The 25,314-nt window shown below is 39.4% G+C and overlaps 2 protein-coding genes and 1 long non-coding RNA gene across 4 annotated transcripts in view; 1 reads left to right on the top strand and 2 right to left on the bottom strand.

The window, feature by feature from the left end:
- LOC145458607 (S-adenosylmethionine synthase-like) overlaps positions 1-25,314 on the top strand; it is a 178,678-nt gene that overhangs the window by 24,125 nt on the left and 129,239 nt on the right. The window lies entirely within an intron of this gene.
- LOC145458615 (uncharacterized) overlaps positions 1-25,314 on the bottom strand; it is a 361,279-nt gene that overhangs the window by 264,038 nt on the left and 71,927 nt on the right. The gene's annotated exons all lie outside the window — the stretch shown is intronic.
- LOC145459028 (uncharacterized) lies at positions 87-13,929 on the bottom strand. Its single transcript, XM_080337607.1, has 6 exons — positions 13,784-13,929; positions 10,063-10,293; positions 9,094-9,339; positions 4,443-4,588; positions 4,261-4,373; positions 87-1,917 (listed from the first exon to the last, which is right to left on the bottom strand). The coding sequence occupies exons 1-6, from the start codon at positions 13,836-13,838 to the stop codon at positions 1,677-1,679; spliced, it is 1,032 nt and encodes a 343-aa protein (XP_080193733.1). The 5' UTR covers positions 13,839-13,929; the 3' UTR covers positions 87-1,676.

Genomic DNA, 25,314 nt, shown 5'->3' with positions numbered 1-25,314 from the left:
TTGCTGAATATGAGTTACTTCTATTAAACATTGTAGTTCATACTCAATATCTGCTCTCTTCCAATACAAGTGATGTAATCGCCAAGTAACAGATTAGAATTGAATAGTATATTCACATTGAAATGAGCCCGAAACTCGTCAGGGGTTAGTCAGCAACTATATATAGAATTGGAAAGAACATTGCATATACACAATCGTAATACAAAATATGAAATCACTGGCATGGAACTTCGAATGATAGGGGCGCAGAGAGCACTTAAGCTCAATGTACTACTTTTATATGGCACACGAACTCCTTCTGTAGGCACAGACTTGGTTGGCTCCAATGCATCCAAATGAAATTGTGAACGGCCTCTCTCAACCACACGAAATCTGCTGTCTCGGTAATTTTTCGCGCAAACAGGATTATCCCAGAATTGTTTGCCAATGGCAGAATTTATGGCCTTTGCCTGTTCTTAATCAAGCTCAAAGGGATGAGTCAAGGGTGAGCCCTTCGCCGAGCGTCACGCGCGTTTTCGAACAACTCCAGGCAGTGGCTCTCAAACTGGGGCGCGCGCCCCCTTGGGGGGCGTAAGTGCATCTGAAGGGGGCCCGGTCAACTTCGGTTGACTGCAAAAAAGTTTCGCGCTTCGCGCGATTTACCTACAATTCATATTTATTGCTCTGTGTATAGTACAAATTTCATATTTGAGAATTCTCTCATCAACAGTGAGAATTCTCCCACCACCTTCCATGACATCAAACTCTACGTTAGGATTGCTAGCATTCTGGTTGCATTTTTTTGTATGACAATTAGGGGGGCGGGAAATTTTTGACTATCATAAAGGGGGGCGTGTTCAAAGAAGTTTGAGAACCACTGAGAGCATGCTGTTCTAAGTGGTCCAGCAAACGTCGTTCCGTTAGTCCCACGTAGCCACAAACACAGTGGCACTCATATTCATAAACCACATAACTTTGTTGAAGCGCAGGAAGAACGCCTTTACGTGTTGCAGCGAGCAGTTGGGTTGTCGCCATAACTACGTTGATTTTCACTGTGTCGTAACACTTACCGGTCGTACAAAGAAACAATTTTTCAAAGCAGATGGAAATCGAAACAATTCATGGTAGGGAAAGTTTCTATATTGTTAAACTAGATCAGCGGTTCTTAGCTAGGGGTCCGTGGACCCCCTCGGGGTACGAAGAAACAAACCAAGGGGTACGAGATACAGCATGAATTTATACGCTATTTAAGACCGAAATTATTCAGCTGTATAATATAACTGGACGGATTCATCAAACTCCTTATTTTTCTTATCGCTTCGGGCGATTCCTTGCCAAGATATTTGTTGCTATCATTTTGGGTACCATCCCCTCGGACAAAATAAGAATAGGCTAAAGATTGAAAAAACATATACCATAAGTTATAGAAATGAGTCCAGCTCCTTCTTTGCAATTATGAGATAATGGTCGCTTGAGGTCGTTGGGATGCTTTAGTCGGGTTCTTTTATTTTGTACAAGAAAACTTATGAATCAGGGAAACTAATAAAACAGGGAAACTAATGAAACAATGAGACTTATAAAACAGGGAAACTAATGAAACAGGTATAAATTTCCACAAAATTCATGCAGTAATGACGTCGTAATGAGAGATACTAATATTTCATGCAGGATCGAATCATTCAGGTAGTCAATTTTTCTCAGCCCGAATTATTGTTATCAATCTGTACATTAGCGGACTCGCTGGCGATTTCGTTTATTGTTGTGTACACCACTGACGCAGCAGCGAACTGATGGCTTTCTCGGTAAGCCACACCTCCATATAGAACGTTGACTTTCAGCTCGCGTGATTCACTGGCTTCATCGAGAATATTTTCTACTCCGCTTTTGCATAGTGATGTGGACTGTTGTACATCATTCTTTCGGTTTGCTCGCCTTCTCCTGCGAACATTTCACGCATTATCAGTATCAATCATCAACTTCTAAATCGGGAGAACGTCTATTGCCTATGTCAAGTAACTCGGATAGTCGAACGGCGAGTAACAAAGGCTTCCATTATTATAATCTTTATTCACAGTAAAGCTGGTAAATACACACATAATCCGGGGAGCTTATCTCCCTTAAGGGCCTGGTGCCCCACGATCTGTAATTACCTCCTGGTATAAGTACCATTGCAATGTAATTCAACCTCGACTATATACGGATCAAAATTTAAAGGATTCTACGACATGATATCACGAAGGCTTCCAAATTCAACGAATATAAGTTCTCTTCTTCTCGCTCACCGAATGTCATATTTTGATAGGCCCCTGATTATTGAAGTTGACATCTCAACTATATTTATACAGAAAACATACTTCAGTATATGAAAAGTGGCAATACTCCAAACATACCTGATAATTATTACACTGGTCAACAAAATGAAGAAAAAAAAAATTAGGCAGAACATTTGAGAGCTGTTTCTGGGGTTTTTGAGGTTGCTGATTTCGAATATCACATTAGTTTTGTCAGATTGGCTCTTTGCAGGAGATATTTACACCCCTAAAAACGCCCAAAATTACTGTTTTTGCCCCTAAATATTTCACTTGGTACGAAGAAAATCGTGGTTTTTTCTAATGTTATACTGCGTATAAATAACTAATTGACTATAAAGAATCCTCATGTCATTCTAAGTCGTTCTATCAATATTAACAGAACATGATGCGAAATATTTGTTTGTCAAAAAAGCAGTTTTTGAAGCCTAAAATTTGTACTTTTGCACAACGGAAACACATATTCTCCTGTATCAATTGGTCATTCTACCAAGATTAAAGAGGAGTATAAAACTATAAAATTTGTCCTTGGAAGGCTTAACTACAATACTCATATGCGTCTCCTTTCTTTCGACTGGTAAATTGATAATTTTCCGCTGAGTCAACAAAGTGGGTATACCTAGTAACCCTATCAAACGAGAAGCTTGAATCTGGTATCTGGTATATTCGAATACCGATGAAAGATTCCAATTTTACATTAAGAAGGAGTTCATTGCATGTAATTTCTCCCAAGATGTAGTAAATGAAAATTTTTAGATGATCATAAGCACTCAATAACAAACAGTTGGTCCGAAAATTCGTATCTGGATATCGAACACTTGAGCACAAACATGAGAATAGAAGTTCACTTCCTGTTCAGTCATCTTGATATATTTCCTGATCATCTTGTTGATTAGCAAGGGGAGAGGTTCTACCAAGACATCAGAACAACAAAAGAAAGATATCAGGGCAGATGAGATGAACAATTGAACATATTATGTCAGACCATTGCCGCAAACTTTCAAGAAACTGCACTAAATAGCTTACAGGCGAAAATCTTACAAAAAAACAATTGTGATTTACAATATATCAATAATATTATATTCCAACTGATTATTTCAACTTTACAATAGCTGGTTGACGTAGCCTAAAACTGATTGAATTAAGGCCACATCGTTTGAGTGTCAAGGTAAATACTTATGTACATGACTGGAATTTATTTATGTAGGCTACATGATATCCTTGAAAATCTGTAACTATGATAAATCTATTACCCCTAAATATAGTCCTGTTGCTGTATTTTGATTTAAAAGAGTCTTCTGTGTGTAAAAATAACAAGAAGATTGATTTTCTAAACTTTATAGTACGACTGAGCCGATTTTATATATAGTCGTTATCGCGAAAATGGGAGATTTCGGTCAAAATAGCCCCATGGGTTATCTCCACAACAAGAGCCAATTTGAAAAAAAAAACAAGGTCATATTCGGAATCGGTGCCCTTCAGAACCCCCAAAACCACTCTTACTTTGTCTGCCTAAAAAATTGTGTTGACCAGTGTTATTTATGCTTAGTCTATTGCGTACATGATAACACGAAGTTTCCCCAAATGAAGAATAAGTTATATAGCAAGTGCTTCCGGAGCTCTGATATCGCTGTGGTCTCTGATATCTGATTTACCTCAATGAAGTGAGAACTCAAAAAATATGACTGGCTGACTCTTATTTTACGAGTACTATTGTCGATTTGAGAAGTTACAATGTGCATTGTGATGCAGTAAAATTATATTCAACCTTTTTCAACCTATTAGCAACCAGGGTGTTGGAACCACTGATATGAAGCATTATACAAAGAAAGAAAGAAAGAAAGAAAGAAAGAAAGGTAGTAAGAAATGCCAATTTTCCGCAACGTAAATTCGCCACAAATGATACGGAGGAGATTATTATGGTGAGTCATTTCGAAAAATAGCCTTTCACATTTCAAAATGTATCCCATACCTTATTACGAAGACGGCGATGCATGTGGCTAGGATCAACAGAAACGTCCCTGCCCCGATCAAGATGATGTTAGGCACCGATGTGCCCGCTTCTTGGTCGTCCGCATGCGGAATCTTTTCATAACAAAGAAAGAGAACTTATTGATTTGGATATCCTCCTGTCGCGATTATCGCCACCCTTACGGTTTCTTTCGTTTCTATTGTCAATCGTATCGCTTTGCCGCCAACATGTGATCGGGATATCGTTTCTCTTGTTGTCGTAGTAGTGGTGGGGAGCGTTTTTACCGTAGTAGGTGGCAGAGTCAATTCTACATATGACGGGTGTGGATCTAAAATGTGAAATTCAAATGAAGTTTCTATTGCGTAAATGCATACTGCCATACGAGCAAAATAAAGTCAATAACGGAGTACTTGTATTACTTTTATTCATGATTCTATTATTATTAGTTATTGTGAAAATGAGACATTTTGGTCGGTCTGGTGCGCCACGTCAAAAATTTCCTATTACATGTCGCAGATCATTTACCTAAAAAAATTGTTAATATCAACACATTGCTTGCCAGGACGAACCCAACGAGAGGCGATAGAAGTTCTGGCCGTACGAGAAAGTTATCTGTGGTGAACTCAACTTTCAAGTTCAAGCAAAAACCAATCAAATATGCTATGTGCCAAACGTATTTTCGGCATGCGAGGAGGAAATGATCCACATTCTCGGGTACGAGAACAATCTGGGGTACGGGAACGCCATAGGGTAGCCGAGATAAAATACGGGAGAATTTTTTTTTTTGGCACTGCGAGGAATTTATGAAACAACGATTTTAACGTTTATGTTCCAATCGAAAAAAACGAGTTTTCCAAATGCAGCGCTTAGGGCTTTAAACAATCGTGCTTTTACACTGCTGTGTGAAGTAATAAAGGATCTTTTACATTGCTGTGTAACGATACTCGCCTAAACTACGTTAACTGTAGTGAATATCAGTTCCTATCAGGCATTTCAATTCAAAATTTTTGGCCAACATTGAGGTGTCATGTTGAGTCAAGGTGTTATCGCCAGCGGCCTTTTTGAATGCGCACTTCTTGAGGTAGCATATTGACTGAAACTTGAAATGCCCTGGCGCGGAAATAGCCGTGGGGTAAAATGGCTGACGCCGCAATGACTGTGCCGAAAGCGGTGTCCGGTCAATACAGAAAAGTCATTACCGTGAATGCCTTTACCGAGAATGGACACCACCGCGAATGGACATTACCGAGAATGGACATTACCAAGGAGGGACACCATCGAGAAAGAACAATATCGAGAATGTAATGTAGGCTATGCAATGCAGGCATGTTATGCACATGTACAGGCCGCGTGTATGTATGTGCATCACGGCGTTGCCAATGCGGTGTCGATTCTCAGATAAAAATTTCTCAACAACATCCGTCTCAGTAAGTTAGATTCTCGGCATTGCCAATTCTCGGTAATGTCCCTTCTTGGTGGTGTCCATTCTCGGTAAATACCATTCTCGGTAATGTTCATTCTCGGTAATGTCCATTTTCGATAATAGCATTCTCGGTAATGTCATTTATCAGTATTGGTTTTCTCGGTATTAGCATAGAACCACCAAAAGCACCCACAACAGCGTGTTGAAGAGCCCCGCACTAAAGCGCCCCAACGTCAACAAGCGATCAGTAGGAGAAAGCCCCGCTTGTTAATAATATAGAATAGCCTACGCAGGTTGATTCATTTCTGTAAATTATGTGTGTACTTCAGGTTGGCTCAAACATGCATATTCTCGTTACAGTACATCGTGCGAAGAAAAATTTTCAAGTTTAATATATCTGCACGAAAAACCCTATTTTAAGTTGATTTACGAAATTATTTTGAGCCCCATTTGAGCTTGGCCGCTGATCAAGGTGTTCGTAAATTGCATGTAGTCCTTTTACCACGAAAGTTGGATAATGGATATGCTTACCTATGACTTCTCTTACAACAATACTTAAAATGAAGTATGGTGATTCAGACTATGCATACTATTAACCTAGACCAGAGGTCTCAAACTCAAATGCGCTCGCGGGCCAGTTTTCCAGTTTTGACAACGCCGCGGGCCGCAGCATTTATAGGGGTATTCTATGTCTTTCCAGGTATGTCTTATTTTGCGGAAATGAATATCCTATTGAAAGTGAGCCGATCCAGCAGATTGACAGTAAACACACATCGTCAAAATGTGATTTACTCTTGTATCAATTTAGGCCTGGCACGAATAGAATCATCACATTTATACCTATTTGAATAGAATTGTTGTTGTACTTGATAGATATTAATTATAAGATATAGACGCCATATGGCGGACAAATGTATGATGCCATCATAAAAGCTATCGGGTTATTATTTTTAGCTACTATGAATATTTTGAATTTAACAGATTTATAATACAGACTGATCTGATATCAAAACATTTTTAAGTTGAGCATTGTAAATCCAATCCATGATTCGGGTATACTTCTGATAAGTAGGCTATTAATCTCATGGCCAAATATCTTCAAATATAGGAGCAGAAAAAAATATAAATCTAATATGAATATATTAATGAATGTGTCCTAGTGATTGAAATGTTGGAACGCCGAACGGCCCATTTCTGTTACATCGTTGGAGCGTCCCACTACGGTACTTGATACCTTTAAGTGGCCTTTAATAACATGGTTTAGCGACCAAAGATGTAACTAACAGACTGCCTATGGTTGCCATAACTACTTGCTTAGTTAGCGAAATACCAAGCTGCGATCTTCTGATCTATTACTATTCCTCTGATACGCGATTAGTTTGTTGCTTCCATGGTTCTAACAAATTCACGGCATTCCGAGTCTCTTCAAGTCAACTCGAGTCATTTTCATTTTGCCATCGAGTTAGCCCGAGTCTGAGTAATTTAGGAAAGGTCGCGTCCAAGTCCAACTCACAAATTTCAGTCACGAATCGTCTAAGGCAGTGGTTCCCAACCTTTTTCATCTCGTGCCTCCCTTGGCCGAAATTTAAGCCAAAATTCCCCCCTTAGGATAAATCTGCCCGATGATTAAAAAAGGTCATTTTTACCGCGCAAACACCTGTTGACTGAGAGAATAAGACGGGCGGTACCGAGTGTTTATTTCTAGCAGTGCTGTAATAACACTTTGTAGACCTCCAAAAACAATGGTCTTGGTCCCAATCAAACAAATTCTGGAAGGCTTGACTCAACAGACCCCCACACTTCCATTTGTGTTTTCGGCTTACCGCACCAATCGCTAATATAACTGTTGTGAAAAATCACTATGCATAAATTTACTAGTCTTGCGATTTTTTTCTCAAGTTTGCGTATGCATTTGGCCAATAGTATTGGTACTTTCATATATAGGAGGGTTGACCAGACTAGAGTCTGACTCGAGTCACCATTTTCTGATGACTCGACTCGACTAGAGTCATTTTCTCAAAATACGGAAGCGACTCGACTCGACTCGAGACAATCTGGGTATTGACTCGACTTGGACTCGAGTCATTGTTCATTTGAGATTTGAGACTATAAGACGGCCAAGACCGACATTTCATTGTAATTTCGAAGAACAGTAAATTGACCAAGTGTGACCACCCTATTGGAATTTCGTCTATTGATCCTGGTATTTGACAATGGGACAAGAAACTGCTCAAAGTGAGGAAAATTAGTATATCATAAATCCAAATCATTCAATATCACCAAACAGTGTTGACTGGAGTGTGACTTGGACTCGGACTCGAGACATAATACACTGACTCGGACTCGACCCTCTGCTCGGTGACTTGGACTCGGACTTGGCTCAATGGTGAATTGAAAATGACTCGACTTGACTCGAGTAAAAACTATGAAAGTGAGATTGACTTGTGACTCGGAGCCTCGTGATTTGGTTACAGCCTTGATATATAACATACACGTGATCAGATACCCTGCTGGAGCTCATTGAAATTTAGGACACCCATTACGTTTCGGCAACATTGCACCAAGTTTACCATGTATTTTTTCGATCGGGTAGCTGTTCACTAAAAATAAAGCAAGGCTAGCGACTTCTTTGACTTGAATCGATGACGTTGGAATATTTTGTCACTGTCTGAAAATGTTGACTTGAAAATATAAGATAAATACTTTCACTAGAGGCCCTGTTGTGATAGATACGGCTCGACATTTGCTCGTTTAGGATATATTTGATTGAGAGGCCGTCGCTGGCCTATAAAATTGTCTTGCGAACTGCAGCACATCTAAACTAATTTTGAAAAATGGGGGGCGGGGAATTTGTATGTGAAAAGAGATTTTAAATAGCATTTGAACATACTTTCAGCAAACAAAAAGAAACCATAAGGAGCATACGTTCGGATATAACTGGTTGACTACATGACAGTTCGGACATGAACAATTTAGAAAATCCAATTCTGAAGTGGAATTCCTCCCTAAAAATTGCAAAATTCCCCCCAAGGGGGGAATTCCTCCCCGGTTGGGAACCACTGGTCTAAGGGTTGGGATTTGTCATCATGAATTGGAAATGTGGCGAAATATTGAATCTTCCACTGCATGGTAGCGTTTGCAATTGATGTGATAGTGAAGTTTGGTGACTAGTTTGAGGCTTTCGGAGCAATTTAAGAGGAAATTTTCACTTTATAACCTGAAAAGATATATGTGACACTTATATATTGTCAAATTATTAAAAATGTAAAATGTCGTCGCGGGCCGCACAAAATGCGGGCCGCGTGTTTGAGACCTCTGACCTAGACAAACTATTATGCGAGTCCGCAACTTTGCTCAACATGTCGAACGTTAGTTCATGTTCAGGACGCCGGCTGCTATTGGTTTCTTACCTTGGTCACATTTAATGTAAGTGTATTTTAATCGAAATCCACTCCCTTTTACCGGTTCAGCGCCGGACGATGATCTGGCTCTAACGTAGTATTGCACTTCCATCGATGATCGAGGGCTGATAACTTTGTTAGTAGAACATGGAAACGATGATGAGGCTTGATTCCTGCAGTTTTCGGTGCTAGAGAAGGTATAGCATATGCCCCCGGTCGAGCTCGAATCAATGTGTTGCATACAGTCCACAGACTCTATAGCGAGAATATGTATACATTCAGATTTTATTACGCGAGTGACGCATGTTCAGTGTTGAATGTTGCGAAGACTTTTTAATGCGGCAAACTCTACGCTATTGATTCTCATAAATAGATGAACCTCTGTGCCTATGCTGGGAAGCTATACGCTATGCACGCGAATCTGGGAATTTAAGGCCAACATACGACCTACAACTCGTTATCGTTTCTTGCATCTCTACATGCTAATAGTTAGAGGTGGTTAGGAACGTTGCATTTACTACTTCGACTTGTTTTTGACATGTTTTAGAAATCACTACTTCTTCGTGGTACTGCAACTTCTACCAAGTTGCGACGCTTGATACTTTGACCACCTCTGTTAGCATTAAGAATATTTATGAAAAATAAACGGATATTTATAAAAATATTTATTATTTATAAATTTAGAGTATAATTATACCTGGTTAATCCTCATCTATAACTAACTACAAGCTGATTTCGTTACTGTAAGCTATTTCGCCAAATCGTTTTGTTATTCCTTTGAAATGATTTATAGATAACCGACATACATACACACATAGGTAGTGGAAAAGTCAGGTTGCATTACGGCCGGTTAATAAAATACACAGACTGATAGTTACCATACTCGTGATTCGTGTAGCTTTGTACCTTATATGATATGAGGAGTAGGACAGATAAAGCCCGACTATTCAAAGAGTTAATAAAGCACCTAAAACTTACTGCCATCAATAATAAGTCGGCTGTAAAAATCTCCACATTGTTTTTTGCTATCTTTGTTCCAAAAGTAAGTCTTCAAATAATTTAACTTGAGATACAAGACCTCTGCTCCAGACACGGTGAATCTCCATGTACAATTGGTCGAAGCGCTGGGAAAACGATTCAGATGACGAAATGTATATATTCCATTATTTTCTATCTTCATTCCGCATCCGCTACAGCCATCGATGATGTCTAAAATGAGATATGAAACCGTCACTTAAAACACACATCATTGTATTCATAGTCATTCTCAAGCTCTTTCACTGCCGGAGATGCATTGTGACAGGTGAAACTTTATGGGAGTCACAAAAGAGTAACATGTAGGACTGAAAAGCACTTCGTCACACCCCAAATATACCGTTGGTCTTGGGCCCTCATATAGCGTGATAAATCACAAACATCTGGGGGCATGCCCCCGATTTAGATGAGCGTTTTCACCACTACCGAGGAGCAAGATTTATTTACTCTGTCATCAGTGTTTATGTGGCGCGAAAATTTTCTATAATTCATGATTGAGTCGTTCAATATCATTGGTAATTGCATAGCATATATATATTGTGATAATTTTATATCCTCTCTCAGCTCACGTAGGCCTAATCAGATTTAACGGTAGATCTGAGTGAGGTTCTGTCTATGAAAATTTAGGGCACGTAATAAATATTAAACGTATTCGGGCGGGCCCGTAGGTATCATTACTTCATTACATGTTGTTATTTTGTGACCTCTTGTCTGATATATAGTCTCAAGATATTGAAATCGCCCGAACGTAGTAAACTAAAAGACACGCATGATTCCAAATTGGTATTTCCAATTTTTCTCGGAGGGATGTCATTTGTCCTGTGGAGTTCAGATTGCCCGGACAGGAAGATTCGGCGCCATTTATTTAGGAGCCTATGGACAGTAAGACATATATAACCAAGTTTTCGGTCAGCGTAAGGGAAGTCCTTTTCGGGTAAGGTTTTCACGCTGTCGACCTTTTTGGCCCACTTCCCGGAGTCTTATGTTGGCCTAAACTCCATGTTTTGTGCGTCGTGCCGCGGCAATGCCTATTTCTATAAACCATGCGTATTTTTTTTTTTTGGGGGGGGGGGGAGGATACTCGATTAACAAGACACTTAGCGGCATTAAATCGAGAAGTGGAATAAGTTGACTAAAGTTTCGAAAAAAAATTCTATCCTTTATGTATATTCACGAAATAGGTTTCAGCCACCTACGAACTCAACCTGACTGCTGAGCATGTATAGGTGGTTAGTAGATAAAATCCTTCAGGAATAGGCCCAGCTAAAATTATAATAAGCATAAGCATTCATCCTTAATTGAGCTAATCAAAACTATTTTATTTATGGAATTTGTAGTGCATAGGAACCCGTATATAGGTACTTTTATGAAGTATCCAGAGCAATTAGTTGCATTTTTTTGAAATTGTCTTGTTTGTCTGACCGACATGTCAAACTCAATTTCGAACGCAGATTTTTTTACCGTTTACGGGACGAATCAGACAAACGATGTCAAAATATTACCATCCTTAAATTCCATCTGAATTTAATAAAGTAATCATTTCAGTTTCATTAATTCTATAGTTTGTGAATAAATATATTGTTGGAATGGAACCAGCATTTGATCCGTAGTTTTATTATGTAGGCTGCAAATATTGTCTAGGCGATGAAGCACATGTGCTATAGCTAAGGTGGCATTTAAATTAAAAATCGATTTAAGACTAGCATGTTAGAAACATGGCCCTTGTTTAAACCATGTTTTTTTTTATCGTATTTAGCAATGGCGTCATAAATTTTCCATGGTGACGTCAAAGTAAATCGACATTGTTATGTGTCTCTTTGAGAATATCGATTGAGAATATGGCAATATGACTCCTTTGACCAAAAAGGGTTTCGACCCCTGTCTTAAACGAACCGAAGAATATCCTTGACCAGGACTAGGCCTACATCGTCATGCTGCATTTTTACGGTTGGTGGTCATCCTGAAACATGTTTTAAACAAAGAGTTTTAAAACACCTCATGTGTTAAAGGCAACTCTAGCTATATTTCTATAGCACTAAAGATAAAATGCTAAAGACTGGGTCACAGGTGACCACAATCTGATATATCGACCTCGCCTACCGACCAGTGTTGGGATCAAGTCACTACCTTCGAGTCACGAGTCATTTCGAGTCATTGCACATTTTGACTCGAGTCAAGTCAAGTCAATCGATTTTTAAAGGTGACTCGAGTCAAGTCAAGTCACTTGATTTTTGGAGGGGACTCGAGTCAAGTCAAGTCAAGTCAAGTCACGAGTCAAGTCACATTTCGAGTCAATTTGCCCTTTCGAAGTATGTATGATGCATGATTACGTCATTGCAATTTGCTAGCTGTCTGAAATGCAGTTTGAGTAGTCATTGATTCCGAAACGATTAACGAAAATAGAGCTAAATATACAAGTAAGAAGGCGCTGTATCGCTCACATATACGCAGAACTGTTAAACTACTTAATTGCATAGCCTCAGCCTCAGTTTATAGTCACCAGCCAAAATATAGAATAGAGAAACGAATTGAAATGTTACAATACATTACCAATTTTCAAATAGATATGATAACATTCGAGCCTGCTCCAATGATTGAGGACTTTATAAACTATATTTTACTTCAATTTCAATAAAACAAGAGGTTTGGTTAAGGTAAGAACAGAGAACAGAAATATACATTTTGCTGTTCTATTACTTTACTTCTAGAGTTACGACAACGTATGCTGTAAGCTTCGGTTACTTCGTGTGCGGTCAATTTATTTGTGAGAGAACAGTCGAGGCTCAATGAAACGCACGGTCATGAAATGATTGGTCGCTATCACGGGTTACGCAAGCGTTTCGCGAACAATCTGAACATATGTAAGATGCAGTGATTTTTATCGACAACAATTACTTGATGACTTGAAATTGACTCGTGAAGTTTGCTCCGAGTCACGAGTCAATCCACATTTCTGATACGCCGAGTCAAGTCACGTCAAGTCATTTTAGCAAAGCGACTCGAGTCAAGTCAAGTCATCCGAAAAAGGTAACTCGAGTCTGACTCGAGTCAAGTCATGACTCGAGTCATCCCAACACTGCTACCGACACATCAGCATTAATTTTGTCGCTTAAATTTTGTCGCTTATCCTTTCTACTATCCAGTGTGCAATGTGCATGCCTCTGATATTTACATGCTGTAGGCCAAGGTGGATTTCTGATTAAATGACTACTCCAGGTTGTTTCGGTACCCGCCTATCGTCTCGTTATATCGCAATCGTGTGGTGTATTGATTTGATAAGTTGAAGTACTTCGCTTCTGATCACCTCTAGGAACATGCACAGCACATGGCATGCCTAACTTGATTAATAGAAGTGCTTTCTCTCGTATGACTTACTATGGGTGACCGAATGGCCGTGCCAGACCCATTGGAACCTACAAAATATGTCATTTCATGGTCAAGATATTCCTATGTTAACGCATCCTATCCATTCACACAGTTTAACGAATATGCTCGTGAGTAAACTTATTTAACCATTGTATCGCTATGAAATAAGGATTTGTGACACACGTGTCATCAGCATATCTTTCATTCAATAGCATAATTTTGCATGTCCTGTCTGGCGAGAATACTATTTGATATCTAATGCCAATTTTCTGGCGATGCTGGGGAATTGAATCCTCACCTGAAGTTAATACGCACAATATCCAGAATTCCACTGACTTTCCTATTCCCAGCATGTTTCTTTAAATTTTCTACCAACAATCTTCATTACTTTCTGCTCCCAACGGTTTCGATAATATAGCTATATAAAGCATAATACAAATCTTCCTGATATTGGTATAGAAAATATTTCAATCCTTGGATATCGCACAAATATACGTTCTGGCGTGGATGACGTTTGTTTCAAAACCGTTTTACCATAAATATCCGGGCTGATCAATTTGAATTTACTATTCATTGAGTTATTACTACAAAATAGCAGTTTCAAAAGTGTTCGTGTATAGGTTCCAATTTAGAGTTAGACCAATTATGGGAACCAATATGAATGACTAAAATATCCCAGGTTTATATTGGTTAAATATCAAACGACCTACCGACTCAGCGCTGAGCATCGTTGTATGCTGTGTGCTAGGCTACTCAACGTCAATATGCTGCATACCTGGCTCTCCAGAAATTCAATGTGTTGCACGACTACAGTCATACGTACCGATCGCTTTACTTCATTTCCAGGAATACAACAAACTTACTTATGGCTGTTCGGTGATAGTTTGTAAGCTTTCAATGGATTTTGCATTGGTTACACGAAACTGACATGTGTAGGCGCAGCATTTTTATATGATATATTTTGCTCATTACAAATTTGGACCGGTACAAACATGTGAACATTAAAATGATATGAAACACCGGATGAACGACCATGATTCTTTTGTCGCTGTTTTGCCCGATATCGTATATCAATGCAGGATTGAAGCAGGTGCTTGGTCATGGTCATATTGGAGCCGGGTCTCCTGATAGACTCCAAGTGTGTTTGAATGTAAATGTTGAATCATTCGTCAATGGTCATTATTTATGAAGATAATATATATATGTATTGAAATTGAAAGGGGTGCATAAACAAATGGATGCCTTCATTCTGTACAATATGAAGCTATACTAAAACAAGGAAGCCAAAGAAAAAGGGAGCTAATTAGATAATGAAAAAGGAAGCTAATTGGGCACAAGCTAATGAAGCTAATGAAACAAGGAAGCTAATGGCCAAATGAAGCCAATGAAACTTCAGATATTGTGCACAATCTGCAACTTTCCTCGCGCGGCATTCAAATTGGGTCAGGTGTTGATATCTGGTGATTGCGACACGTGCATGTTTAGGTGAGCAAAATCCTAATATGAACTTATCTAATCCCAAAACAGGGAGGGTCCCGTTTAGGGATGTTGTATGGGCTAATATTCACGTTCGCGTTCTGTGTGTGAGCCTCATAAATTTAGAGGTTCACGTTCACAAACGAATCTTGGTAGGTTCTGCACAGTGAACTTTTTTATATGTTACAATTTTTCACGTCATTATAGCATCTTTTGTTGAAATTCTCTGCATTTCAACTTCGGACCACTCTATGCATGGTGCTGGCAGCATAAGAAAAATAATTAACACTATATAAATGAGCAATTGAGCATGCACCCTTGACAATCTCAAAAAATTTACTCCCTTCGTTACAAAACTTTGCTCGAAATATCCAGCTTTCTAGCAGGCGTACGGGATCCATATTGATTTGATATGTTTAGTGCAGGGCCGTAACTGCCGCATCACAAACCGCCCAATTACGGGGGGGGGGGGTGAGCTCGAAGGGTCCCAAAATTATTTAGTGAATTAACATAATTTATAGAGTATTTTTTGAAAATTTACGCAACATTTTCAAAAAACATTCGCGCTACGCGCGATTTTAAGTCGCAGATTATCTTCATTATTGGATACTTCTCTCCCAAGAAAAAAAATACGCAAGATTTATAGAAATGGGCATATCGGCGTTGGCCATTACCGCGCCACGACGCACCATATAAGACATATTAAGTTTTAGGCCATGTAACATGCGACTCCAAGAAGTGTGTCAGAACGATCGGCAGCGAGAAAATCTTGGCCGTAAAGGACCCTATGCTGACCGAAAACTTCGTTATATATACTAAATACAGATAGGTTTAATTGTCCATATAGGTGCCTAAAATTACTGGCGCCGAATGTTCCTGTCTTGGCAATCTGAACCTCACAAGACAAATACCATCCCGCATGAAAAATTATATGCCAGTGAAGAAATACCAATCTGAAATCGTGTGATCTTTCAGTTTAGTACGTTTGGACGATTCTGTATTTTTTTTATATAGCAGACAGGAGGTGACGAAATAACATCATGTAACAAAGTCATACCAACGGGTCAGCCCACCCGAAGATGTTCAATTACTATTTACGGGCTCTACAGTTTCAAAGACACCTCACTCAGCTCTACCGGTAAATTTGATTACGTGAGCAGAGAGGACAAGAAACAAATAGCAATATATAGGCCTATGCAATTCCCGATCTTATTGGCCAATGTGTATCATGAATTATCGAAAATCTTCGCGCTGGCTCACTAAACAGTAACTATAATTTCGTGGCAAAAGCGAACAACGTGATGGGGGTCAGTTTATCACCCTATGGGGGCCAAAGACTCATGTTTTTTCGGAGAGGGCCTGACGAAGTGCTGTTTCGTTCCTGCCAACGGGTATACACCCGAAGATTTTTAATTATTATTGAGGGGTCCTACCGTTTCAAACACACCTCACTCAGCTCTACCGGTAAATCAGAGGTGTCCGGTCAATACCGAGAAAACCATTACCGAGAATGCCATTACCGAGAATGAGCACCACCGAGAATGGACATTACCGAGAATGGACACCACCGAGAATGCAATATATGCAATGCAGGCATGTTATGCACATGAACAGGTCGTGTGCGAGCACCACGTCGTTGCCACATTCGGTATCGATGCTCAGGTATAAATTTATCGACAACGTCAGTCCCAGTAAGCTATATTCTTGACATTGGCCATTCTCGGTAATGTCCATTCTCGGTGGTGTCAATTCTCGGTAATGTCCATTCTCGGTAATGGCATTCTCGGTATTGTCCATTCTCGGTAATAGTTTTCTCGGTAATAGTATAGAACCTAAATCAGATTACGTGAGCAGAGAGAGGTTAAAAATTGATAGCAATATATATGCAATTCCCGATCATATTGACCATGAATTATAGAAATTTCTCACGCTTCGCGCGTTTAGGCGAAAAAAGCTGCCCCATAGAAAGGAAACCCAATGTAGCAGATAAGTAGCGGTAAACAACGTATAACCTGGGGGGTCTGTTAGCAACCCCAACAGATTGTTTGATGGCATCGAAGGCTATGACTGTTGATGAGAGAATTGAAAAATATGGAATTTGGTCTATATATAGTGAAACACGCGTGAATTGGATGTAAATCGTGCAGAGCGCAAAATATATTTTCAGTTGACCGCTTCTTCGCGCCCCCTTCAGATGCTTTCGCGTCCCCAAGTTGTGAACCACCGGTTTACACCGAAGTATAGAGTTGGAATTAGCAATATGACGTCACGTGACGTCATAGGTTCACGTTCGCATTCACACATAACCTTTCAAAAAAGTTTGCGTTCACACGAGCCTGAACCTTTCAGAGGCTCGCACCATCCCTAGTCCCGTTTAATTTTATTTTTCTCAAGTTGAATAAGGATCCCTGCATTCATTACCTTCCTTTTTCATTAGCTTCATTTTGTCATCAGCTTCCTTGTTTTTTCAACTTGTTTCATTAGCTTAATTAGCTTCCTTGTTTCATTAGCTCAATTGCACAAAATAAAAACGACCCTTGTGTGTATGGTATCCTTCTGCCCGTGTGGTAGATGGTCTGTTGATATGCGCATCGGCATTCAACCGATATAGTTAGAAATAACGTATCTAAAACAGTACTTCCCAACCGGTGGGTCGCCGTCAAATAGCCGGGGCGCAAGCTACTCAGAACCCCATTGTGTTCAACGTAACAGATACGCGCTTTCTTGGTTGCAATCATCTGTTGTGCGTATTGATTCTTGTCTGCATTATACAATCATGCACCGCGATCCTGAATTATTCCACAAACTGTCGGCATCCTCGTTACTCACACGACGCATTGTGCGCGGCGAGACAGCGTTGTGATTCACAGCTGCAACACCGATAGGTGGCGGGTTCGAGTCGACCGAGGACGAGACCAAAATCCCATCCCAAGTGTTGGAGGTATGTCTATACATAGACTCCAATATACTCCGCCATCTCACCGGCGTAGGCGTTGTCTTAAAAGCTAAGGAGTGGGCCCTGAAAAAAGTAGCCAGTCACGAAATCAAAATAAAGAATACCGGCCTGGTGTAAATGACCTTCGCAATCGAAAAACAACATGAAAACCAAAAAACAACAACTACTCATTAATCGTTCCCATTCGTTTAGTCATATCTCATGGTGGGTCGCACAATTAAATTCGGATGAAAAGTTGGTCGCGAACTGAAAAGGTTGGGAAGCACGGATCTAAAAGACCCCGCGACCACAGTTACAATGAGATTCTGCTCTCGTGACGCTGAATACGAGTTGAATATGCAGGAACTTTTGACAGCTCTGTCCTGCAAAATTGAAAAGTTTATCTTTGGCGGTTTTCTGCGTTTCGTCGTATTAGTAACACCGAGTACCGCTGCAATTCTGCAAAACATACAGATTGAAAATTTCAACGCAAAGGGGCCCGAAGATTGGTGAGGAGGCATGTTACAGACCACAGCTGATTCGCAGTACCAAAGTGGAATCGGACGAGTGGAAGCGGACGAATGGAAAGCTGATTTTCTTCGACTCGACGAATAACTCGTTCAATGTGATCTCTCAACTAGGAAATTTCCAGGTGGCATGTTCAACCCTATATTTCTCTCCAACAAAAGCTTTTCCATATTAAATCCTTTGTCAACCATCGCTGATTCGCCGGCTTCAAGTAGGTCAAGTAGACTGGACCGTTTACATGTATATATCCTTGTCTTAAATGCTTCCAGAATAAAGGCATAATCTCCTTATCTTAAATGCCTACAGAATAAAGGCATACAACGAACACAACAACACGGCGTATGTCGAATCGCAAAGTCTCAATATTCTACTCTCACTGTGCTGAAGCAATCACGGAAGGAGATGGGTTCATCCCCAAGCAAAAGAAAGGCTGATATTGCAACTCCGGATCGAAGTAACGTAACGTCGATTGGCCCTGCAGAACAAAATGTCGCGACGGGCTCAGAAAGATGTACTACAAGTATGACAACTATATGATTTTGGACTTCTGTCGATGTTTAGTGAATTCTCTTTGGATCGTAAGCTAAATCCCTATGTAAACCGCCAAGTCTGCGCGTGCCAGAAATAACCAAAACTAGGATTAGGCTAATTTCGATAATTGCTAAAAAAAACGATGTCAAACTTACGAGGGAAGGACTAAATAACACCGCGCTATCTGTAATAAGCACTACCCGTACCTAGGGTATCATCTGTAGCTAGTATTATTTGTGTGGTTCACCGCATATTCTATTCATTTCGTAATCTTTAAACATCCACCACACGAGTCTCCCGAACTCAATAACAAGTTTTCGGACTTTCCGTCATACCTCCGCAAATGTTTTCAAATGCTGGAAAATCAGACTTCACACCTTAGAACAAGTTAGGCATATTTGTTTGATTGCTGATGATGAATACTGTAATGTTGATAATTCAGACACTCGAACGAACGATTTTAGTTATTCACAGCGTTCAAGATGACACATTTATCAAGTGCTAAGATCATATAGCACTGTACCATTGAATAATATATTCATATTGAAATAAACCAGGATATATTCAGCTGACACTAGTCAAAGGTCTAATCGTCAGCAACTATAGACAAGAATTCAAAAGAAATATCTACTACTTGCTGACGAATACTCCTAACAAATGTCAGTCTAAAATATTCAGGTTTATTTCAATATGAATATATCATCATATTGTATATTGAAGTTCAGTATCTCCAAGAGTCTCCTCGTATACCACTGCGTATTGTACCGTGCTGTGATAACAACACGCTTTGTTTGCCATATGGTCTCTCCGTGTCGGCGTGGTTCATGCTCTTGTCGAGCTTGGAAAATTGCTATCGTAAGCTTGTACGTGGTACTTTTGTAAAATCGTCCATTCAGTTTCTAGATCTTATGGAGCTAGGTTTTATATTGAAGCAATAAATTAGATAGAACGTTCTGTGGAATTGACCAGTTTTACTAACCCAGTCGAAGGCTACCAGGAGGGATGTTTCTGGAGCCTACGGAGTTCGATCAAGAGTTCCTTTTTGAAACATTCCTGCATGTTATATCTTACCGTTGAAATCATGTATTCACTCCCTAAACACGCTCACAGCACAATTAGGACTCAGGGTTGTAACCAAGTCACAAGGCTCCGAATCACAAGTCAATCTCACTTTTATAGTTTTGACTCGAAGTAGCCACTCCGAGTGTACTCAATTAAGACACAATTTGTAGAAGACCACTCTTAAGAAGCGCGTTTTATGGCAGCCTAAAAGTTATCAGTTGAATTATTCTCATGTTGAACACCTGCTACCGGTTGAGAAATAATTGTTTGTTCCGTGAAGAAGTGCGAAGTTTGAATCACGTGCGGCCAGCGCCATTGGTTTTGGATGTGGCTCATGATCAGGTACGTTTGAGCCAAGTCACGTCAGGAAATAAAACGGATTAGAGACCAAAATCGCTTGAATATTTGTATGCTACGTGCTACCATTGGGCATTCATATCTTTGAAAAACTTTTCAACTGAAAAAAGTTTCCCGTTGGGTCCAACTTAGCCTGCCTCCAGCTCAAAATTATTGCTCCGTGTATTGTCCGAATTTTGTGTTTGAGAAGTATCTCAATAGCAGAGGTGGTCAAAGAAGTGGAGAAAGCTATTCAAGTAAAAGTAGGAGTAGCGACGTAAAAATCTACTCAAGTGCGAGTAAAAGTAGTACATTTAAAAGCAACCAAAAACTACTTGAAGTAGAAGTAAAATGGACTAACTTTATTTTTAAACAAGTAAGTAGTTTTGAAAACGGTCCTAATTCGTTTGCATGGACTTTCAAAAGCTCCAAATGGAACTATGCGGCAGGTGTAGAGAGCTTTATTCATATTTTCGACAGCATAAGCATTCGTTCGCATCATAGGATGCAAATGATAGTATTGATATGAAAATGCGATACTAATCCTTTGTTTGCTCGAACACGCCGCTTTAGAAAATAACATGGCATAGCGCCCTTCCCGATATTATAAAGGCCCGTAGTTTAGTCGAATAGCAACACGGAGAACTTGTATCGCATACGGTGCGCGATTAGTGTACGTTAACAAAAAAATATAGCGGATCGTAAAAATGGCATATAGTGTAGCTTTATTTTCGTAAAAAAGAGTCATTACTAGACTTGCTTTTATACTTCAACAATCAACATGCATGTTCTCCAGACAAATAAACTGAAACTAATTAGAACTCAATGATACTTGGAATTGAAAGAGAAATGAAAATACTACTTCTAAAGTGCGGAAATTATATATTTCGCTCTCCAGAACGTTTCAACGGTGGTCTGCTAAAACAGGTCTAACGCTCACAAAGACAGAGTCCACTTTTCCAGATTACGACACGCCATGGGCTGCTAGATTACCATATAATAGGTAATTGCTAAATTGCGAAACGGTAGTTCAAAACGTTAAGATGGGCCATATTTACTGTGCTAAAATATTTTATGTGGGCGACAATGCGGTGTGAACGGAACCACGCAACCCGCTACGAAATTATATTCACCGATACTTTCGTGAAAACATATTTGTCACTCCACCTTTACCGTGCGCGAAGCGCGATAAAAATTCTTGGCTTTACTTAACTTTGATAAAATTAAATGCTGGTACTCTAAGAAAACAGCCCCGAAACTCCTCATGCTATCTTTCTGATTGGAGGATTAAACTACTTCTACTTGACAAACTGAAACTAGCTAAAAGTAAATTAGTAGATCACAAAATATTACGAAGTAGAAATAACGGTAAATTAGGTTTACTTGAGCAAGTACCGCAAGTAGCCGAAAACTACTTGAGTACTTCGAAAAAGTAGAAGTACTTCGTAACCGACCACTTTTGCCCAACAATCATAACCTACCATGTCATCACACTATATGAATTGGGATTGCAAACATTCTGGTTTCTCTTTTTAAGATTTTTGACATGACGATAAGGGGGGTGCGAAACGTTTCCCGATCGTTAACGGGGGCGTGTCTATAAAAGACATTGAGATAGAGGAATTCGTTGGTGATTGTTTTTACTGTCAAAATCTTCCATACAATCAAGCCCGCAAATCATTATGAAAATAGTGTCGCTTTGATATGATAACATTATCATAAGTTGTTGTAGAATGCTATTTCTTACTCAGGCTGCATTGCAATTACTCAAGTTTCATATTATATAGTAGCGTGACTAATAACACGAACGTTTTAGATTCGATTTCATCAGTGCAAACTTTGCTGAATGATCTGGACGGATATTTGGAAGGATGCGATTACACGGATGTTGCGAATATGTACGACACGTACGACAGAATAATGGAATTATATGACGAGCGCCAGCTGATGGTTGAAACCGCCACAATTGTTTCTGGTAACGTGTAATTTATCGACGTTTCCGTGTCGCAGGAGCACAAGAAGATTTTTGTAGATGAACTTGCAACAAACAATGGCGGACGAATATTTACCAAGTTCCTGAGAATTCTATCGGATGGGGTCTCGGTGTTCAAACTTTTAAAGTAAGGATCCTGTGTCCGATGCGTTACGCATTTAGTTCGTTCTGCAATCCATGAAAAGTTGAAATATATTTCGCTTTATTTTTAAACATATTGATGCTACAGTGATCGAAAGAAATATGTAGTTGTTAAACATTTGACGTCGTTCTGCGGCGTGAGCAGCGATTTTGCCACAGCACTTGGACGGTCGGGATGCTTCCGAATACTTGTGGATGATTTCAACAGCAACGTACGTTATGAGTAAAGTATCCAGCTGAGTGGTTCAAAATTCTATCCATCCATCTTGACGATATTAGTTCGAAAATTTGTGCCCTTCTATGCGCTAAGCAATATCGGTTTCTTTCAATAACCATTTGAACTGACTTAGGATCAGTGGATTTTCTACCGCCGATCCGGGACACATTTCTGGCCGGTTCCCCAATTCCAAGTTTCTTGTCAAAATAGAAGAGATTGAAGGTTTGGTCATTAATTAAAGATATAAAACGCCAATTGTCTGGCTGATATACAAATTTGGAACGTAATTTAGTACGGTGTCGGATGTGATGAGGTATTTATTCATGGTCATTCACAAAGCAGCAAGTGTCGTGCCAGACTGCCAAAATGTTACCTGTAGGCCTACAAATCGTTTAGACCCGAATTGTGTCGAAGCTCGGAAGACTTTTTAAACAAGATTAGACGAAATTCGATGGTACATTTTAGTAGCATTTGACAGAAATTTAGCAAACAGAGAAGTATCATTTCTTCAAAAGTAACACCAGCTTTTAAAATCGAGTTGGTGGTTTTAAGAGGGAAAGGTACACTTTTGTTACATAAAATTTCAAATTGCAATATTTCCTAAACGATACAGTGTAGCTTCTCGAAATTTGGCGTGTGAGCACATCTTACTGCACTTTCTATGATCTATTGTACTTAAATTTGGGTTTCTCGCAATAATTTCTAGGGCCTAAATTGGGGGGGGGGATCTTTCAATCGGACGCTTGGCGCGGTGGAAAAAAATGACTCTTCAAGAAATGCTTATTAACTCCAAATAAGGCTTGATTAAGTGTCCACTGGCCCCTAGGCACCTGGTACAATGCTTGAACTTTCCGATTATGCAGAGGAAAAACACCCGGAAGCAGTGGCGTATGAGTATATGCTGCAGCCCATGGCTCTCGGGCAAGATACACTATTTCCGAGACATTCGAAGCCTGATAATCAAATTTAAATTTGATAAACCTGACCTGGACGGGTCTGATGCACTTTCACCGCAAAACCTATTTTCTCCGTAAGGCTGTAATGAGATGGTCCGAAGGTGTACGAGCTCCATGTCCGTCGATTAGTCGGTGCGCCGCCAGAAAACAAAATTCCGTCAAATGGGTTAAATATATCAAATTTATGTGGTGAAGTCTAATAGAACACATTTCAACAGGAAAAATATTTTTTGTAGATTTCAGCTCCCCCCAAAGGGACTTTGCCTAGCAGAAACTTCAGTATATCGTAGCAGGCGTATACTAGGGTTATCATATGTCCTCTTTTGAGAGTATTTATCCCTTTTTTCAATAAATTGAAAGTGCCTCAATTCTCTTTTTGGGGAATATGTCCTCTATTTCTATTAGAAGTGTTAAAATGCAATGCGCAGCGAACGTCAGAGTTGACGAGACAATCTACGAAATATACAGTGCGATGGGTTATTTGGGAGTAGAGATGGAAAAGTTGACTTTTTTGTAGTCAACAGAGTGCTATTGGTCGGAAAATTTTCAAAATCAACAACTTTCTCTTCCGGTACTAGAGCATTTTTTAGGATATCAAAATATGGTAACTAGAGCTGCATCTAAAACAAAAATTAATTTAAAACAAACATGTTTAAAACAAATATTTTGTCTGAAACATGTTTTTCATTGTTTTATTGTTGTTTGTTTTTTCAAGCCATGATGAATATTCAGTTGTGATGTCATAGTGGATTGGCATTGAAAATATACTGTAAATTTAGCTCCTTTGACGGACTATCTATGTACTATAGCTGTTGAACCGACTATTTTAAGGGATCCCATATCGCATACGTCGGCTATATAGGGTGGTAATTGTCCGCAGGTTCATACAACATGTTTTTGAAAGCTATTTACACAATTATGTCATGATTTTACAACTTAACAAATATATTTTTTGTTTATGCCTTTGTTTAAAACACTGTTTTAAATATTTTTGTTTTAAATGCAATCCTATACTGTTAACCCTGTGTAATACGATTTCAGCATCAAATTTATTATTAAATTAAAGTTTCAAATGTTTGTTCTGAATTGCATACATTTTTTAAAAAAGTTGTGAAAGGCTTGAGATTATCCCTTTATCACCAGGCTCGTTTCTGTACGAATTTTGATTACATCTTTTTATGCTTTCGACAGAATGATGTTATTGATCTTGATGGCATCTGTGGAGAGGCTGTATACCTTTTTTCTTCTTGCGCCAAGTGGGATGAATGTGTTGGATATCTGAACGAATGTATTGGATGCTCTGGTGCCAATGCTTAAACTCAATGATGCTGACGTCGAGAAAAAAAGGAACACAAGATGAAGATCCGTATCATGAGGTAGCGAGATCTAATGTGCCTACTCTCGTTAATGGTTTTGAAGCTTATTTTCCAAGAGATCTGGCAGAAGTATTAAAACAAACATGTTGATTTTCCCTGCTTGGTCGAACTGGAGCTTCCGAGACCTTTGTGTCATATACTTTTAAAACGATTTCTGTCAGCAAGCATTTTTTACCTCGCGGAAAATACGCTGTATTTTGGATAGAAGTGCTGAGTGGTACTTTTATAGGTCATCAAAGCACTAGAAGTTCCTGTACAAATCCCAACACTTATTCGGC

The sequence above is a fragment of the Botryllus schlosseri genome, chromosome 16 (genome assembly GCF_051294905.1).
Source record: "Botryllus schlosseri isolate E-star chromosome 16, Bs_hap1, whole genome shotgun sequence".
Lineage (NCBI taxonomy): Eukaryota > Metazoa > Chordata > Ascidiacea > Stolidobranchia > Styelidae > Botryllus > Botryllus schlosseri.
This window is presented reverse-complemented; position numbering and strand designations above follow the sequence as displayed.

What these genes read in the sequence shown, in the direction of transcription:
- LOC145459028 (XM_080337607.1), bottom strand. Translation starts at nt 13,838, where the DNA reads ATGCTGGGAATAGGAAAGTCAGTGGAATTCTGGATATTGTGCGTATTA. An exon ending in CCGACTTATTATTGATGGCA is followed by an intron (nt 9,340 to 10,062) that starts GTAAGTTTTAGG and finishes TTCTCGCTATAG; the next exon opens with AGTCTGTGGACTGTATGCAA. An exon ending in TTACATTAAATGTGACCAAG is followed by an intron (nt 4,589 to 9,093) that starts GTAAGAAACCAA and finishes TTCACATTTTAG; the next exon opens with ATCCACACCCGTCATATGTA.